This window comes from Salmo salar, chromosome 22, assembly GCF_965601325.2.
Source record: "Salmo salar chromosome 22, fSalSal1, whole genome shotgun sequence".
NCBI lineage: Eukaryota > Metazoa > Chordata > Actinopteri > Salmoniformes > Salmonidae > Salmo > Salmo salar.
The window spans coordinates 13,716,371-13,736,408 of NC_138312.1; the positions used below are offsets into that span (position 1 = coordinate 13,716,371).

The 20,038-nt window shown below is 42.9% G+C and overlaps 1 protein-coding gene across 2 annotated transcripts in view; it reads right to left on the minus strand.

The window, feature by feature from the left end:
* Positions 1 to 20,038, minus strand: part of LOC106582799 (ras association domain-containing protein 1) — a 20,636-nt gene continuing 598 nt past the window's right edge. Inside the window, exons 2-7 of one of the 2 annotated variants that reach the window (XM_014166236.3) lie at positions 19,133 to 19,484; positions 11,177 to 11,301; positions 2,062 to 2,172; positions 1,587 to 1,878; positions 1,324 to 1,439; positions 1 to 1,231 (exon numbers count right to left, since the gene is read on the minus strand). In XM_014166236.3, coding sequence (XP_014021711.1) covers positions 1,067 to 1,231; positions 1,324 to 1,439; positions 1,587 to 1,878; positions 2,062 to 2,172; positions 11,177 to 11,301; positions 19,133 to 19,436 — 1,113 coding nt within the window. In that variant the 5' untranslated portion in view covers positions 19,437 to 19,484 and the 3' untranslated portion in view covers positions 1 to 1,066. Of the gene's footprint in view, positions 1,232 to 1,323; positions 1,440 to 1,586; positions 1,879 to 2,061; positions 2,173 to 8,676; positions 9,350 to 11,176; positions 11,302 to 19,132; positions 19,485 to 20,038 lie in introns of those variants that run through there. The other variant, XM_014166235.3, reaches the window with a different exon arrangement.

A 20,038-nucleotide genomic window follows, 5' to 3' on the forward strand; every position in this document is an offset into this window, starting at 1 on the left:
TTTTGTGAAGGAACTTGTTTAATGTGAACAGTGCAAATCTATTATTATTTAAACAAATATTTGACACTGGACATTATGTAACATAGAAATGTGGAAATTGAAAAGGGGATAGTCAAGGACAGTCAAATTATTATTTCAAGAGATATAAACATATGCTGATAATATGAAACAAATTCTCAGTTCTATTATTTTGTTGTTTTAACAGAGTTTTAGAACGTCACAAAGAACATACAAATATAGACAATACAAACATACGAACACTCCATAAAAAGCAACAGCTTCCTGTTCAAAGTTTCAGGACAATTCCCCTATCAATTAAATCGACCTGGGGATTGTCCTCTCAATTGACAATCACAGTGCTCCCAACACACAGGGCACTCCCACTCAGCCTCATAAAGGGAAAGCAAAAAAGAGTAACATCCATCCTAGTATGGATGTGCAGGAGGTATATGGCAGACATTGGGGTCAAATGGAAACCTGGCGTACCTGGCCCATAATGTCCATCACTTATTATTCTGACTAGCATTAAGGCCTGGAGATTCTGAAGCAGACGGTATCTGAATTTGTTCAACATTTGTCTGAGCTAATAGGTTGGCTTCCATTGTATTGCTTGGCAGTAAGGGAGAGAAACAGGCCTTTTGATCTGTTACCCAAAAGCTATAAATGATAGAATCTATGGACCCTGCTGCCAGCACGAATAACAGGTGATGAACATTACGAGTCAGGTAGCTTACCCAGGATAGTCAAATGGCACCTCCACAATGAGAGGAAGTACTGGACAAAGCCAGTCTCTCATCAGCCACAGTTTCACATACTCTCTCTCAACTCTCATTCTCTCTCAGGCACAACAGACTCTCTCCAGTTGTATGGCACTTCTGATTCTCTCACACTCACACGCGCTTGTCCGCTCGCTCTCATGCGCCCGCTCGCTCTCATTCGCTCTTTCATTCTCCTCCTTTGAGGGAGGTGTCGAGTTGTGTTCTCTGGGATCTTTGGATGCAGTGACTGGTCATCTTCTGATGATTGTCAGTCAGAGGTGCAGGTAGTCCCGTAGGGAAGCGGTTTCTCAGCCAGGGGTGGAACCACCAGGGGTGGGACTAGCAGCTTGGGCCTCCTGCATCCTGGTGCGGGCTAGTGCGTAGCGCTGCACTATCTGCTTGACATGCTCCTCCTCCTCACGCTGTAACATGCGGACAAAGTTCTTGAGCTCTGGCATAGAGAAGGCATCCCACTGGACAGAGATAGGAGGGAGACGGAACATTAGTGTAAGCTGCACAATGTGAAATGACCATGTTGGTTTGAGAATGAATGCTCAATACTCACGTTGACCTCTCCAGTCTCATTCTCTTTTAACACCAAACTGAGGGCTTTGTCATTGGGTCCAGCACACAGACGCAGGTGGAGTGGACGCTCGTCGTCAGACAGCTTACGCAGGAATACTGAAATACAGAAAGAGGAAGGGAGACAATGGAATTAAACAACAGTATGGCACCTCTTAATATTTATCAATGAAATGTCAGTGCAGAAAAAAAGAACAGTCGTGCTGCTGCGAAACCACAGACAAGAGGTTACAGAGGCGGGCTTACCTTGGTCATGGCGCTTTGTGCGCTCAAACAAAGCAAACTTTCCAGGGTTGTCCACCACGGTGAACTTCTTCAACAAGGCTTCGATGACCTCACGAGCACATGTGCGGGAGCTGATATGTAGGTGTTTGGACGTATCCTTGGGCAGGTAAAAAGAGGTGCGACGCTTAACTCCCCCAGTCTTCTTGCATGCACCATCATGTGTTGCAGTACCCTTTCTTGGTGGGGGAACTGACACGGGTCGTAGCAGCTTGAACTGGACCTTTATGAAGCCAGTGTAGGAGCCATCTTTGTTCTGTTGAAAAGAATGAAAACATTTAGGAATTCATACGAAACGTATTCACATTAACACAATTCAACATGTTGAACTGTGCAGTAATGGAGTTGAACAATAACAACATGGTAATGCAGACAGTGTTAGAGTAATTGCAATGTTACTACTTACTGCAATGGTATAAGAGCAATTGTTACTACTCACCAGGTTCATGAACAAGTTGCTGTTGATTTGAGCATTGTACTCCTTCACCTTCTGCTGGATCTCTGTGACTGACAGATCCACCTGCTGCTTCCCCCATTCAACCTGTTCATCCTGACCAGAGAGAAGTCCATATTTCAATTAGCCACTCATTGTTTACTCATTTGTCTTCTTAAGCTGGCAGTGCAAGACAAAAAAGAGTAACATTGGTGTTCTACCACCGTGTGTCAGCAGAGAGCCAAGGTTTAACGTTTTGCATGTCAAATTATGACTAAGAAATGTGTGATGTGGGCCTATCTAAATAAACAATCCACAACATTTTGGGTCATGGAGGGGAAATTAGTTTTCAGGAGTCAGGTTCACAGGGGTCAGAGTTCAGTAGAGCAGAGGACTAGACTGGGTTTGGTGAGAAAAGGAAGCACTAGACTGGTGTAAATCAAAATGGTCTTGAATGAGAAACAGCATTCCTACTTGTTGCTGCTTATAATAAATGTGCTAAAAATAAATTACCTATATTATTTTGCAGACTGTAGCAGCCTATGCTTCACAGTGCTAACTTCCTGTAAGCTCCACCTCTTCTTTCACAAAGTTATCGCTGGTTGCATCAGATTCCAAACTTCCTGTCAACGTAGCCATAGCCTATGATAGGGAAGCAGTGGACCACAATGATGTCAGCACTGACCAATCCCAGTTCCTCACTTCCTCCTATCTCTGTAGAGGGAGGCATCATGGGGGAACTTGCAGCTGTTTGTAATGTCTGCAAAGGCTTTGGACTGCATTCCTTAAAGCTGTGTTCGTGTAAAAATAGCTGCCCCCCTCAGGCAACCCCCCCCCGCCCCCGCTTGAGAGTCAGTCACAAAGCCTTCCTCTGTTTTACAGGCATATCCTGTGGAGTCAGCTGCCTAATCCTCACAGAATCTCAGTCATCTTTTAGCAATTCACATTTGGCCTCCAGCATCTACAAGATATTCAAATGTCTCCCATGGACACAGTAACCACCACAACTATGCGCTTCCTGTGTCTAATGGTCTGTCCTCGCTTCCTGTGTGAGAATGTCATTCAAGACATGTGATGCACAGAACTCTTCTTCCTGTATCAATTAGAAGACCAGCTAGCCCAAAATTGTCCTGTTGACAGTAACTGCTTTTCAAATCAAATCAAATTTTATTGGTCACATTCACATGGTTAGCAGATGTTATTGCGAGTTTAGCGAAATGCTTGTCGTGGGGGGGAAGGATCCATAGATCAATACTCATAAATCCTCCTGGCAGGCGTTAACATCAGCACCAACATGATCTGTCCTCTGGGACAAAGTCTCAAACTCTCATTCTACCCACAACTACATAAATCAATGTCAAGTTTTGCAAAATCAGATCAATAACCTGAATCCCAATGCAGATAGAAAGGGTGTTAAAGAGATTCTCCTGTACTTCTGTATACTTTTTAGTCCGTAGTTCTGAAAGTAGTGCTCACAGACCAAAAGTGGTCCCCAAAAATTGCGTACCACGCCACGTGCAGATACTGTATGTGCACCACGTCATCGCTCTTTCTCTGCTGTGTGTGCGCATGATGTGCCTCTTGCTAGCTGTCACTCATATTGTTGAAGTTGCTAGGGGGCTGGCCCATGTAGGGGACATTCTAGGGAAAATGGCGCAGAACAGCCAGGCGCATAAGTTGGGTATGCGCAAGACCAAAAGTTTAAAAGTGGGCTAAAATAATTCCAATCCCGATTAAAATGCCACGGCTGTTTAGCATACTGGTTGGCTGACTTTAGGACCATACAGAGCATCACTTCAGAGAGAGAAGCTGCCAGCCTGAACACCTTTCTCTCAGAGAACAGAAACAGTGCCAGACCATTCATATTGCACACTATATACAAAAGTATGTAGACAGCCCTTCAAATTTGTGGATTCGGCTATTTCAACCACACCCGTTACTAACAGGTGTATAAAATTGAGCACACAGCCATGCGATCTCCATAGACAAACATTGGCAGTAGAATGACCTTACTGAAGAACTCAGTGACTTTCAAGGTGGCACCGTGATGGGATGCCACCTTTCCAACAAGTCAGTCCGGCAAATTTCTGCCCTGATAAAGCTGCCCTGGTCAACTGTAAGTGCCGTTATTGTGAAGTGGAAACGTCTAGGAGCAACAATGGCTCAGCCACGAAGTGGTAGACCACACAAGCTAACAGAATGGGACCGCCGAGTGCTGAAGCGCATAGTGCGTAAAAATCATCTGTCCTCATTTGCAACACTCACTACGGAGTTCCATACTGCCTTTGGAAGCAATATCAGCACAATAACTGTTCGTCGGGAGCTTCTTGAAATGGGTTTCCATGGCCGAGCAGCCAAACACGAGCCTAAGATCACCATGCACAATGACAAGCATCGGCAGAGTGGTATAAAGCTCGCCGCCATTGGACTCTGGAGCAGTGGAAATGCGTTTTCTGGAGTGATGAATCACGCTTCACCATCTGGCAGTCGGCCGATTTGGTGGATGCCAGGAGAACGCTACCAGCCTGAATGCATAGTGCCAACTGTAAAGTTTGGTGGAGGAGGAATAATGGGATAATCAAAAGATGATAAGCTTCCCACTAAAGTAAATTTAATACAATTTGTCAAAATGGGCTTTATAATTATTCATGCCTATACATAAATAAATACAAATCATTCAAAACACTACACCAGAGAGCATGATTTGGCCGGAGAGGATCATTAGCTTCTTTTAAAAATTAGCTGTGGATTGTTTGAAGTGCGCAATTTTGTCAGCACGCGGCGAATAGACTACCAGATAGCTGACTGTTGAGTTGCATCGGTTAGTGAAAAGCAGTTAAATAGGCCTATCGCAGTATTTCAAAATATAATTTTAGGAAATACATAGTTTAGAACGCGAATGGCTATTGCGGAAAAGAGAAGACAAAGAAAAGATTGATCTGTCTCTAGTCATCAGAATTCTCAACTCCCAATGGAGCGAACAGTAGCCTATCTTATTGGCACCCGTGGAGAACATCCCCATATTCCCAGTGAGTGTGCTCGCATGTTCACTGTCTTTATCATTGGATCAGTACCACTGGAAAGTTTTTTTGGGAAAAGTAATGTGATTATAAAAAGGCCACATTTTTCCAGTGCAAAGAAAGGATTGGGCCTACTCTATGTCACTACACACTCAGGCATGCATTGTTCAGTACTGTCTGTTTTGCTAACAGTGATTGAGTTATATTATTAGCCTAAATTATGACTATGCAATCTACTCATCACTGGAATGTTAGCCTATTTTACATTAGTCTGCAGAGTTGTGGACTTGAGTAACATGACTTAAGTTACAAACTTGATGACTTGAAACTCAACTTGATAGAAAATAAAATAACTTGAGACTTGACTTTGACTTGAGACTGATGACTTTAAATTATCTGGCCATGTTTTGTAACGTTTTGTCACTCATTTTGTGGCGCCGAGTCCGTTGGATTACTCTCCACGCAGCCAGCGACAGTAGCCGCAACATCGTGCCTTGCAACAACAAAGAAACATGCAACAGATTGGCTAATGCAACGTACACTCGGCCCTCTGATTGGACCAGCAAACCTACAAATCAACACAGCTCGGGTGAGCTAACGAACAGATTGCTGATTTTCTTTACAGCTATAGGATCGGGTGCAGCGCAAATGTCAAATTGTAGGGAGAGAGGATTGCCATAATAAGTAAATATGCAGCTCCAAAAAACAGTGGAGATCAATAATATTAACTGTTTACTTAGCAAGCTCACCAGCAATGGGGCATCAAGGAAAATTAGCATAGGCCTACTGGTCTTCTGGTATGTCAAAATTGCTTGAAATGTATAATTTACTTATGAGGTTGGCAATTTGGAATTTGTTTAAAAATAATTATCATTACTGTGGCCAAAACGCACCAGAGGCGTCTCTCCACTTGTACTCACCAAACTCCCGACAGTGGAGAGAGCTTGTTCTCTTGTTGAAATGCTTGCTGTTGCTTTCACACATTTAAATGCACATGTGGTAAATCTCTAATCCTACAATAATTGCTAATGTTTCATCATTCCATCCCCGTAACGTTATTTTAACACTTAGACGTTTCTTTTTCATGTTTGATACGATACATTTTCATTTAGCCTACCATTTCTTACCCTCTGAGTGGGCGCAATGTTTATTGTGCACATGAACGTTCAAGACTCACGAGGTAGAAGTTCTGTTTATTTAATTCAATGTCTGTTCATATTTCCCGGGTTATGTCGGAGATCCGTGTGTCTGTGTCCAATGTCTCTGTCTGTCTGGTTGCGCGCAATAGGAGTGTGCAAGCTTCAGTATGCACAGAAATAGGTTATGTGGCTTACACGCCACGCTTTTGAGTCAGTACATCGTATAAAAGAAACTTATTGTTCCATGTACGAATGGTGATGAAATATCATTAAGTCTAATTAAGACGAATGTATGTACCAATGTAACAATGGATGTGGAAATTGCCTTTTACATTGTAGAACCAGTTTATTGGTTCAGAGTTCGTACAGACAGTTGCAAAATTCAGGGACTTAAGTACTTTTCCCAAGCACTAATATTTATTTTCAAGGACCGTCAATTTGTAATAGTTCATATTATGCAATTGTTTCTAGTCGCCACCAGATGGCAGTATATCGCCACAAAGGCGGGATTAGATCTACATTTGCCCAGCATTTTAGCTATCAATGTGACATTTGGCGGCGCCTAATCAGTCAGTTCTGCATGACTGAGTGGCAGTGTGGGTGGAATGAGCGAGCTAGCCTGGCAACCAGAGCGCGAAACACGTGAGGAACACGTGAGGAAATAAAACTCGGTAGTCTGCCTGGAAATTAATTTGCAAGACTAATACATTTTTCATATTAACATATTTGATAATTTTCTGTTCTCTCTTTTGAAGTACCAACTTGAGAAAATGTCAGACTTTCAAGGTATTCCAGTAGATGAATTTCAGAGCGCCAAATTCAAGTACTTTAAGCACCTTGTGTGAACCCTGTTGGTTGTAATTGCCAATTGGGTAAACATATGGTCCTGGGTGGGGTGCTTCCTGTTAGACAGATTTCATTTGGTTTCTCAAGGGGAGGCTGTGCAGTCTTGCCATCTACCTGTGTCCATTCAGATAGGACATGTTAAGCTTAATAAAGTGGCTATTTCTTTTGGCCAATTGCCCGCGTACATTTGGTAAATGTTATATGATATGGCAATTTCAACATTGAATCACAAAGACCAGTAAATAAATCTACACTGAGCACATCAACCTGCCTTGTCTTCTGCTGACGTCATGTCCTTACCACTGCTACAAGGTGCCTATTTTACAATGACGTCATCAAAATATGTTATAGACAAAATAATGAAAAGGGGCTGTCTGGTAGCCTCAATAAACAGACAAAGATTTGTAGTTGAACAAGTCATTGCATGTATAGATTTTACTTAACTTGAGACTTAACTTGAAAAAAACATGTGACTCGACTTGCTCTTAGAATGCACAACTTGGACTTGACTCGAGACTCGGACCTTGTGACTTGCTTGTGATTGGAATAATAGTGACTTGGTCCCACCTCTGTTAGTCTGCAAATGCGATGCCTTATAAAAAGGTGCAATAAAAAATGCTTCCCCAAACTTGAAACTCACACGCCGCCTATGGATGTCAGCCATGTTGTGACTTAATAGCTTGTATTATGCATCCACTTCATGTTGCACTGTATGCACCCTTCCACAACCCCTTTAGGTTTAACTGAAGTCATACAAATGAGCACAGCTCCAGAAAAACAGTTGCTTTCAAACTGGGATTTCGTGGCTAATTGAGGTTAAACAATAATTATTCTGCTCCTAGATTATGCATTATGCATTTACATTGACACATCCAGCCCAAAGCGGGAGGTTTTGAAAAACGCCAAAATTCCAGAGCATCTTTAATGTCCTGCAACTAGTAAATAGGCAATCACAAAATGGAAGCCAGAACAGTAAACTAAGGAGTCACCCATTTTTACTGTACTGTTATTACGGTTTTTATCTAATGTATCCATTCAAGATGCTGTAGAAATATGAGTTAATGAAACATGATCAAATGTTGCCATTCCCCTTATGTCTAGTAGGCTACTCATTCAAATCCTCCAGAGATGTCTGCTCAGGCTTGTGTGTGCAAGCTTTGTAAGTGTGAAGCAATGTGAGTGAAGTCATTTGTTTCTGAATGGTCCAAGAGAAGAATAGTACATGACTCGTGTGAGTTGTGAAACTTGAGGGGTTATCGCGGGTGTGTCACTAAACTCTTGAGCGGTTCTCAGCATCGGGATATATGAGTCATCATTGTAATAATGAGAAACACAGTAGATCCCAATGATCGTTTTAATAAGAGTGGTCATCATAGTTACTACTACATCAAATATAATGACGACAACTTCAGATGACAATTTTCGTGGATATGTTATTTGAAATACTCTAGTTTATATCACGTCATAACTCTATTAGAAAGTATCATATGAAGGAAGCTACACACAAGATTGTCTAACCTATTATGCATGAACATCAGTGAAGGCGATGGAAGGAATAGCCAACATCTTATTCAATAACTCTTATTCAACTGCTTGACAAATTGTTCTCCTCTCACCTTCTCCTTCTTGGGTTTGTGAAGGAATGATGTGCGAGCAGTGAAGTACTGCTCGAACTCTGAATCGGAGTCCCCACTGCAGTATCCGCTGCTGGTGGAGCTGCCCCACGTCTTCTCGAAGGACAGGCTTTTATCCGAACCGTCTGTCATTATCGAACTGGTACAATGTAACCAACCGTCTGGAGCGATGTTGTGTTTAGAATTCGCCAAAATGTGTCAAGTTTTTATCTAATTCGGCTTGGATATGAGCGCTGATAGGTGTCGCTTCCTGTTTAATAAAACGAGTTCTATCTACAATTGTAGTATCCCACTGTAATAAACGTGTAACTACAGAAACCTTAAAACAGATAGAGTGTAAAGTAATAAGGACTGCTAGTATAGTTAGTATATCTCTGTAAACTTCGACAATGTCGTTCTAAAGCGCGTTTCTGTCGGTTTCCTGTTCAATATGGACACGTTTCAGGCTTCTCACAACTAGCTGAGAACTTGATGATGGACCGGCCCCGCCCTTCCAGCTCTCTCCTGGTTTTGACTAGATGGAATACAGTTTTTGTCAAATGTCACTTTTCGTGGCAGGCTAGGACAATTTACGCAGCATGTTATGATAATTTACGCAGCAGGTTAGGATAATTTGGTTAAGGTTGGAAAAGGGTTGGGTTATAGGGTTAGCTAAAACGCTAAAAACACCACCTTTTGACGTAAATTTGACAAAGAACTGTATCCCTTCTAGCCCTTACCTTCCCTCCCCCGGCCCGCAGAGGCTCCACCCAGGCGGTTGAGATTAGAAAATACACAAAACCAGCGCAACAGGCTATGATTGGGCGCTGAGGGGAAATTCCAACTCCCTAATGACATCGTACCACTCCCTTCCCTGTCTGCCAACAATAAAAGCGATTTGAAAAGATGAAAATCATGTGAGGATTCACATGATAATAGAGTTTAGAGTATTCACACGGCAAATGCATGACATACGTAGACATGTAGGCTCAGGGAACCGCACCACTTTAGAGAAAAATATATACACTACCCTACGTATTTCATTGGACCGTGTTTCTAACACTTTATTTGGCTCTATACTCCAGCATTTTTTGATTTGAGATCAAATGTTTCATATGAGGCGACAGTAAAGAACGTCAACTTCTATTTGAGTGTATTTTTATAGATATCTGTTAGGAAGCATGTATCTAGTACCCCCATTTCAAGGTGCTTTAAGTATTTGGACAAATACACTTAAATGTGTAGTAAAGTAGTCAAATGTTTAGTATTTGGTCCCATATTCTTAGCACGCAATGACTACATCAAGCTTTTGACTTTACAGACGTATTGGATGCATTTGCAGTTTGTCTTGGTTGTGTTTCAGATTACATTGTGCCCAATAGAAATGACTGGTAGATTTTATATTGTCTAATTTGGAGTCACTTTTATTGTAAACAAGAATAGAATATGTTTTCCAAACACTCCTGCATTAATATGGATGCTACCATGATTACAGATAATCATGAATGAATCATGAATAATGATAAGTGAGAAAGTTACTGAGGCATAAAATCATACCCACAACACATGCTAACCTCTCACCATTACCAATAAAAGGGGAGGTTAGCATTTTTGGGGGGATATGATCTTTATGCCTCCAACTTTCTCACTCATCATTATTCAAGATTCATTCATTAGCCATAATCATGGCAGCATTCACATGAATGTAGAAGTGTTCAGAAACATCTACTCTTATTTACAATAAAAGTGACTCAATAATGACACAATACATTATTCACCATTCAGTTCCTATTGGGCAAAACATAATCCGAAACACAATCAAAACAAACTGCAATTGCACAATCTTGATGTAGTCATTGTGTGCTAGGAATATGGGGCCAAATACTAAACTTTTGACTACTTTAATACACTATATGGGAATTTGTCGAAATATTTATGAAAAATTTCCTTTTTCAAAATGGGTGGACTAGATAAAGTGCTATAACAATACAACATACCCTCAAATAAAAGGTGACATTCTGTACTGTCTCGTATACAACATTTGATCACATATCCAAAATGCTGGAGTATAGGGACAAATCTACTCATTTTAGCATCACTGTCCAAATAAATACGGAGGGGAGTGTAGATCCAACAAGAACAACTAAAAGTGATGCCCAAGCTACTGTATCTAAAGGAAATGGTGACAGAGGACCTGAACTGAAAGGACCTAATGCATTATTTCCAGGGGGATGGGATAGAAAGGAAGAGGCGTGTTTACAGTATGTAGACACCATGTCACCACAGTGTGGCCTAGAAGATAGTGGATAGATAGTGGTCATGACACGACATGGCCGGTGAATTTTTATTTTTTTTAACCCGTCATTGTAAATAAGAATTTGTTCTTAATTGACTTGCCTAGTTAAATAAAGGTGACATAAAATGGCCGGTGAATGAGGGTGAGAGTACAGAGAACACATAATGATATGCATATACAGTCTGTATCGGATCATGAGGTTCTTACCACATTTGTATCGGTCTCCACGGTGTGTTCCATAACACATGTTTGTTCAACTATGGAGCTACCATCCAAACTGCAATCTAATTGGATAACAGCTCGACATCTGTAGTGACACGTGAATCTGCAATCTGTGAGAAAAGAGAGGTGAATGAAAAACAGGATTTAATAGAATAGATCATGGGTTGCAATTAAAGTTGGGGCTCGTCCACCAGGGCTCTATATTTTGTAAGGCCACGGTCTACGAATAGATCAGCCATGATGACACACATATGTAAGGAAAGATTGACTATAAAAAAGTGGCACCCACTGGCTCAGAAACGTCCATTTCGTAGTTTTGGGTCATCCCTCCCATTCCATCGTTCCAGCTTTGGGACATTTTGGATATTTAAATTGTCTGCTGTCATCCACTGGCCACAGTGAGTCATTACATGTTTGACAGAACAAAACTTGTCACTGACGTATTTGACTTCAATTTGGTCACAAACAGGACATTATTAGAAAAGTATTACTAGAACGTAGAGTGATTATTGTTCAAATAAAACAGGTGTATATTAATGTAAGGAGATTCATGTAAAGGAGAGATTTTACCAGCATATTCCAATACGCTTCAGACATTTCTCTACCCACAAATCTAATGGTCACACATTACAATACAAAGGATGGAGGGCTGGTTGTGATGAAATGCCTGGTAGTGAAGCATTGACATCCTGAATGTAATTGGTGTCATATAGCCAACTGCAGGTGTGAGTTGTTGCCCAAGGGCTCTTACAGCTTAGCTCTAGTTAGTTCCCTGTATGGCCAGAGGAAAGGAAGTTCATAGTGAAACTTTGAAGACTATGCAAGAGGAAAGTGGTGCAGGATACCAACAAACCAACAGCACCTATACAAAGACAAAGACAACAAACCACTAGAACCATCTCAAAGTCTTCATAAATAGACTGCCGCCAACTGCTGATTGAATCTGGGAGTCTTGTTTTGACAAATACCCCAGAGCTAAAACTGTTTCTGGGATTTCCAGGCAAGCGGTTTGGTTCTCAGCTGGTTCTTTGCTGCTGGAAATGGTAATGTACCTATTTGCAATGACTCCTCATTAAAGCCTATTCAGGTCTAATGAATACTGTGTCCTGTGAATGGAGCCAATCTCACAAAAAGCCCATTTAGTTCAGCTGAGAAACAATGAACTAAAGCTATACGGCCTGGCACACACATAAACAAAAACAAATATGGTCTATGCACAAACAGGCTATATAATACCTTGAAAGACATTCTCATAGTCCTAGTTAAACCTTACAACACTCACACATACATACACTTTCAGAAAAAAAGGTATGGTTAGGGTTATTCCCTGCATTACACAAATATCAAAATACATATTATATACTTTCAGAGGTACACATTGGATCTCACATGGTACTGTTTGGTACCTTTTAGGTGCAGATAATCTAGTATAATGGTAAACATTTTTACATAATATTTGGAATATGAAGGTACGATCATAAGCTTATTGGGGGCATAACATTCAGTTAGTTATTTTTGGCCACCTGTGAGTTGAAGTTTTGTACCAGTTTAACCTGTTGGGGCTAGGGGGCAGTATTTGCACGGCCGGATAAAAAAACGTACCCGATTTAAACTGGTTACTACTCTTGCCCAGAAACGAGAATATGCATATAATTAGTAGATTTAAAACTGTTTGAATGGTGTCTGTGAGTATAACAGAATTCATATGGCAGGCCAAAACCTGAGAAGATTCCAAACAGGAAGTGCCCTGTCTGACAATTTGTTCTCCTTCTGTGGCATCTCTATCGAAAATACAGCATCTCTGCTGTAACGTGACATTTTCTAAGGCTTCCATTGGCTCTCAGAAGGCGCCAGAAAGTCTCTCCTGTCTCTGGGCGAAAAACAGCAGGAGATTTTGTGAGTGGTCAGGCTGGGAACAGTGACACTGGAGATGCGCGTTCATGTGAATTCTCCATTTTTGTCTTTCAGCCTTTGAATGAATACAACGTCGCCCGGTTGGAATATTATCGCTATTTTACGAGAAAAATAGCATAAAAATTGATTTTAAACAGCGTTTGACATGCTTCGAAGTACGGTAATGGAATATTTTGAATTTTTTTTATCACGAAATGCGCTCGTGCATCACCCTTTGGATACTGACCTGAACGCACGAACAAAACGGAGGTATTTGAATATAACTATGGATTATTTGGAACCAAAACAACATTTGTTGTTGAAGTAGAAGTCCTGGGAGTGCATTCTGACAAAGAACAGCAAAGGTAATCCAATTTTACTTATAGTAAATCTGAGTTTGGTGAGGGCCAAACTTGGTGGGTGTCAAATTAGCTAGCCGTGATGGCCGGGCTATGTACTCAGAATATTGCAAAATGTGCTTTTGCCGAAAAGCTATTTTAAAATCTGACACCGCGATTGCAAAAAGGAGTTCTGTATCTATAATTCTTAAAATAATTGTTATGTATTTTGTGAACGTTAATCGTGAGTAATTTAGTAAATTCACCGGAAGTTTGCGGTGGGTATGCTAGTTCTGAACATCACATGCTAATGTAAAAAGCAGTTTTTTGATATAAATATGAACTTGATTGAACAAAACATACATGCATTGTATAACATAATGTCCTAGGAGTGTCATCTGATGAAGATCAAAGGTTAGTGCTGCATTTAGCTGTGGTTTTGGTTTTTGTGACATATATGCTTGCTTTGAAAATGGCTGTGTGATTATTTTTGGCAGGGTACTCTCCTGACATAATGTAATGTTTTGCTTTCGCTGTAAAGCCTTATTGAAATCGGACAATAAGGAGGAAAAGAAAAAAACAGCGAGGTCTCGTGAACGCGCATATCCAATCTCTTAGTCACCAGGCAGACCACTGACAAACTGAGCTCCTATTATCTGCCCAGAGACAGGAGACGCCTCAATCCGCTTTCTGAAGGCTTTAGAGAGCCTTAGAAAGTGCTACCTAACCCCAGAGATACTGTAGTTTCGATAGAGAACCAAAAGAAGAACTACAAATTCTCAGACAGGCCACTTCCTGCTTGGAATTTTCTCAGGTTCTTGCCTACCATATGAGTTCTGTTATACTCACAGACACCATTCAAACAGTTTTAGAAACTTCAGAGTGTTTTCTATCCAAATTCTTGTTTCTGGGCAAGAGTAGTAACCAGTTTAAATCGGGTACGTTTTTTATCCGGCCGTGAAAATACTGCCCCCTAGCCCAGACAGGTTAAAAGGAACAAATGGCCTTGTCACTGTGGTGGTACCCTAAAAAAAGTGTATGTTTACCTTTTGGCTCTTTTAAAAAGGTACAAACTGCAAGGGTACAATTATGTACCTATAAGTAATGGTACAATCAATGGACGTACCTTACAGGGTACCACTACATTGACAAGAGTTTGTACCCCTTTAAGTACAATTCTGTACCTTTATTCTGAGAGTATAGGCCTACAGACATGCAATTGTAAAGCACGTCACGTTGCTTGCTTAGTGAGTACCACTTCCTCCCAATTCGGTCCATACCTGGCGCGAACTCAGGACATCTGGCTCACAAACACACGTGACCGTTCTCCCTCAAGTGTCTTAGCCGATCGTGCCACCTCAAAAGCTAGCTAATGAGTCGAGCGGATTAAGGCTGAGGAGTACAGTAAATTGCACCTGCTACATAATCATGACATGCACTCACACATACATACACGTCAGTGGAGGCTCCTCAGAGGAGGAAGGGGAGGACCATCCTTCTCAGTGAATTTCATAAAATAGTGAACAATTAAAAAAACGTTATCCTTTTTAGATAAAACTATACTAAATATATTCACATCACCAAATAATTGATTAAAACACACTGTTTTGCAATGAAGGTCTACAGTAGCCTCAACATCACTCTGTAGGGTAGCACCAAGGTGTTGCCGGAGGACAGCTAGCTTCTGTCCTCCTCTGGGTACATTGACTTCAATACAAAACCTTGGAGGCTCATGGTTCTCACCCCCTTCCATAGAATTACGAAGTAATTATGACAACTTCCGGAGAGCATCCTCCAACCTATCAGAGGTCTTGCAGCATGAACTGACATGTTGTCCACCCAATCAAAATATCAGAGAATGAATCTAGTACTGAAAGCATAAGCTACAGCTAGCTAGCACTGCAATGCATAAAATGTGGTGAGTAGTTGACTCAGAGAAACACAATATACTGCTCAAAAAAATAAAGGGAACACTTAAACAACACAATATAACTCCAAGTCAATCACACTTCTGTGAAATCAAACTGTCCACTTAGGAAGCAACACTGATTGACAATACATTTCACATGCTGTTGTGCAAATGGAATAGACAACAGGTGGAAATTATAGGCAATTAGCAAGACACCCCCAATAAAAGAGTGGTTCTGCAGGTGGTGACCACAGACCACTTCTCAGTTCCTATGCTTCCTGGCTGATGTTTTGGTCACTTTTGAATGCTGGCGGTGCTTTCACTCTAGTGGTAGCATGAGACGGAGTCTACAACCCCCACAAGTGTCTCAGGTAGTGCAGCTCATCCAGGATGGCACATCAATGCGAGCTGTGTCTGTCAGCGTAGTGTCCAGAGCATGGAGGCGCTACCAGGAGACAGGCCAGTACATCAGGAGACGTGGAGGAGGCCGTAGGAGGGCAACAACCCAGCAGCAGGACCGCTACCTCCGCCTTTGTGCAAGGAGGAGCAGGAGAAGCACTGCCAGAGCCCTGCAAAATGACCTCCAGCAGGCCACAAATGTGCATATGTCTGCTCAAACGGTCAGAAACAGACTCCATGAGGGTGGTATGAAGGCCCGACGTCCACAGGTGGGGGTTGTGCTTACAGCCCAACACCGTGCAGGACGTTTGGCATTTGCCAGAGAACACCAAGATTGGCAAATTCGCCACTGGCGCCTGTGCTCTTCACAGATGAAAGCAGGTTCACACTGAGCACATGTGACAGACGTGACAGAGTCTGGCGACGCCGTGGAGAACGTTCTGCTGCCTGCAACATCCTCCAGCATGACCGGTTTGGCGGTGGGTCAGTCATGGTGTGGGGTGGCATTTCTTTGGGGGGCCGCACAGCCCTCCATGCGCTCGCCAAAGGTAGCCTGACTGCCATTAGGTACCGAGATGAGATCCTCAGACCCCTTGTGAGACCATATGCTGGTGCGGTTGGCCCTAGGTTCCTCCTAATGCAAGACAATGCTAGACCTCATGTGGCTGGAGTGTGTCAGCAGTTCCTGCAAGAGGAAGGCATTGATGCTATGGACTGGCCCGCCCGTTCCCCAGACCTGAATCCAATTGAGCACATCTGGGACATCATGTCTCGCTCCATCCACCAACGCCACGTTGCACCACAGACTGTCCAGAAGTTGGCAGATGCTTTAGTCCAGGTCTGGGAGGAGATCCTTCAGGAGACCATCCGCCACCTCATCAGGAGCATGCCCAGGCATTGTAGGGAGGTCATACAGATTTCAAGACTGGGCATTCAACTGAGACTGCTCTTCTCTGTGTCACGGAGGCTCTCCGCACTGCTAAAGCTAACTCTCTCTCCTCTGCTCTCATACTTCTAGACCTATCTGCTGCCTTTGATACTGTGAACCATCAGATCCTCCTCTCCACCCTCTCCGAGTTGGGCATCTCCGGCGCGGCCCACGCTTGGATTGCGTCCTACCTGACAGGTCGCTCCTACCAGGTGGCGTGGCGAGAATCTGTCTCCGCACCATGCGCTCTCACCACTGGTGTCCCCCAGGGCTCTGTTCTAGGCCCTCTCCTATTCTCGCTATACACCAAGTCACTTGGCTCTGTCATATCCTCACATGGTCTCTCCTATCATTGTTATGCAGACGACACACAATTAATCTTCTCCTTTCCCCCTTCTGATAACCAGGCGGCGAATCGCATCTCTGCATGTCTGTCAGACATATCAGTGTGGATGACGGATCACCAGCTCAAGCTGAACCTCGGCAAGACGGAGCTGCTCTTCCTCCCGGGGAAGGACTGCCCGTTCCATGATCTCGCCATCACGGTTGACAACTCCCTTGTGTCCTCCTCCCAGAGTGCTAAGAACCTTGGCGTGATCCTGGACAACACCCTGTCGTTCTCCACTAACATCAAGGCGGTGACCCGATCCTGTAGGTTCATGCTCTACAACATTCGCAGAGTACGACCCTGCCTCACACAGGAAGCGGCACAGGTCCTAATCCAGGCACTTGTCATCTCCCGTCTGGATTACTGCAACTCGCTGTTGGCTGGGCTCCCTGCCTGTGCCATTAAACCCCTACAACTCATCCAGAACGTCGCAGCCCGTCTGGTGTTCAACCTTCCCAAGTTCTCTCACGTCACCCCGCTCCTCCGCTCTCTCCACTGGCTTCCAGTTGAAGCTCGCATCCGCTACAAGACCATGGTGATTGCCTACGGAGCTGTGAAGGGAACGGCACCTCCATACCTTCAGGCTCTGATCAGGCCCTACACCCAAACAAGGGCACTGCGTTCATCCACCACTGGCCTGCTGGCCCCCCTACCTCTGAGGAAGCACAGTTCCCGCTCAGCCCAGTCAAAACTGTTCGCTGCTCTGGCACCCCAATGGTGGAACAAGCTCCCTCACGACGCCAGGACAGCGGAGTCAATCACCACCTTCCGGAGACACCTGAAACCCCACCTCTTTAAGGAATACCTAGGATAGGATAAAGTAATCCTTCTAACCCCCCCCCCCCCCCTTAAAATATTTAGATGCACTATTGTAAAGTGGTTGTTCCACTGGATATCATAAGGTGAATGCACCATTTTGTAAGTCGCTCTGGATAAGAGCGTCTGCTAAATGACTTAAATGTAAATGTAAATGTAATACAGGCACATGGATGCCACACACACTACTGAGCCTCATTTTGACTTGTTTTAAGGACATTACATCAAAGTTGGATCAGCCTGTAGTGTGGTTTTCCACTTTAATTTTGAGTGTGACTCCAAATCCAGACCTCCATGGGTTGATAAAAATAATCAATGGAAATCCAATTTGTGATTTTGTTGTCAGCACATTCAACTATGTAAAGAAAAAAGTATTTAATAACATTATTTCATTCATTCAGATCTAGGATGTGTTATTTTAGTGTTCCCTTTATTTTTTTGAGCAGTGTATATATACTTTCACTTAGCTAGCAAATGCAGCTAGCTAGTTTAGCCTACTCAAACACCTGGCTCAAACAGAGAGGGGTGCTATGTTAGCTAGCTGGTTATGGCTAACACTGAAACTCTTCCAAGCCAAAGTAAGCTTTTGGTATAAATTTATTGCCACCAGGGCCGCCGGTATAACTGCTAAACTGCTCTCTGACTGTACACTGTACTACATGATTGTAGCGGGTTTACAAATGCGTTAGTTCTAGTAGCTATGTTGACTATGATGTGACAATGACGTAGGCTGTGTGTAGTGGTTAGCGGTCATGATATGAAGGTTTGGCTTGGAAAGGTTTTTTCGCCTGGTCACAGACCTGAAGTGCACAAGCGCAGGGAAAAGGTGAGAGGAACAGAGCACGTAGATAGTTGCGAGAAGGAATTATTTATACAACGAGCAAAGTGATCATGCTGTTTTTATGTGGCTGCTATGAAAGTTAACTGTGTTTGCATGTGATCAGGGGTGTATTCATTCCACCGATTCTGATTACACCCTAGATCAGCTAGATGTTGTAAACGTTCATTCATAGGCTAGGTTGTAGCAACCTCATGATGGGTACAGGGGAACATTTTAGTATCACGTAGTAACCTAAACCGATGTTACATTGAGCTGGGTGAATGGAATATGAATGGCAGTCATCCAATACACTGTAATAGAAATAAGGCCATGCTCATTAAAAAAAAATATCCTCCTCCCTCATCTTAGAAGTCACCGACCGCCACTAATACATGCAATCGTAATCATGCACTCACACACAAGTAAATCCTGTGCAGCAGGCAGACTCACTGGCACAGCGCAGGCTCTGTTTGTACAGTCCCCAGATGAAGTCTCCACACAGATCACACCAGGTGGGCTGGGCATGGCTGCAGGGCTGGAAGTCATGTCCCTCTCCCCTCTTATCTGTGAGCAGTGGGTCCAGGCTATCCCCAAGCAGTCTGATGATGCCCACCCGGCTGAGCAGCTCTGGGACCTTCCCTGGGCTGATCCGCAGAGCATTGGCCCGCTCCAGGCGAGGCACCTCGCAGCTGGTCAGCTCTATCGGGTCATGTAGCCTCAGCTCACGGAGCTCAATGAACTCACCCCAAGACATTCTGTCAGTCACAGCTTCAGTTCCTTCTTCACACAAAGGCAATCACACCTGTGACCAAAACACATTTTATTTTACCTTTATTTAACCAGGTAGGCCAGTTGAGAACAAGTTCTCATTTACAACTGCGACCTGGCCAAGATAAAGCAAAGCAGTGCGACACAAACTACAGAGTTACACATGGGATGAACGTACCGTCAATAACACAATAGAAAGGTCTATATACAGTGTGTGCAAATGTAGTAAGATTAAGGAGGTAAGGCAATAAATAGGCCATAGTGGCAAAATGCACAACCTCAATCCAAGATCACCCATAATAAAGCACCAACTCAAGGACATAGGCCTACACTACAGTACACTTTTAGATGTAAACTGTGGAGAGAACTTCCCATACAGCTATGTATTCCTATCACTATTATTAAAACCATGGTTTGAACCAAATACTTTAGCCTATTGTGTACTGAGTATGAATGAATTAAGTGTTTCTCGACATCAATTGTCAGTTTTCCTCAAAATTCACCAATAAAGTGGTATACTCGGCAATAAAATAGAACTTTGAGTTTATTAAACCAATCTGTGCTTCAGAATATATTTGTTTCCTTCAT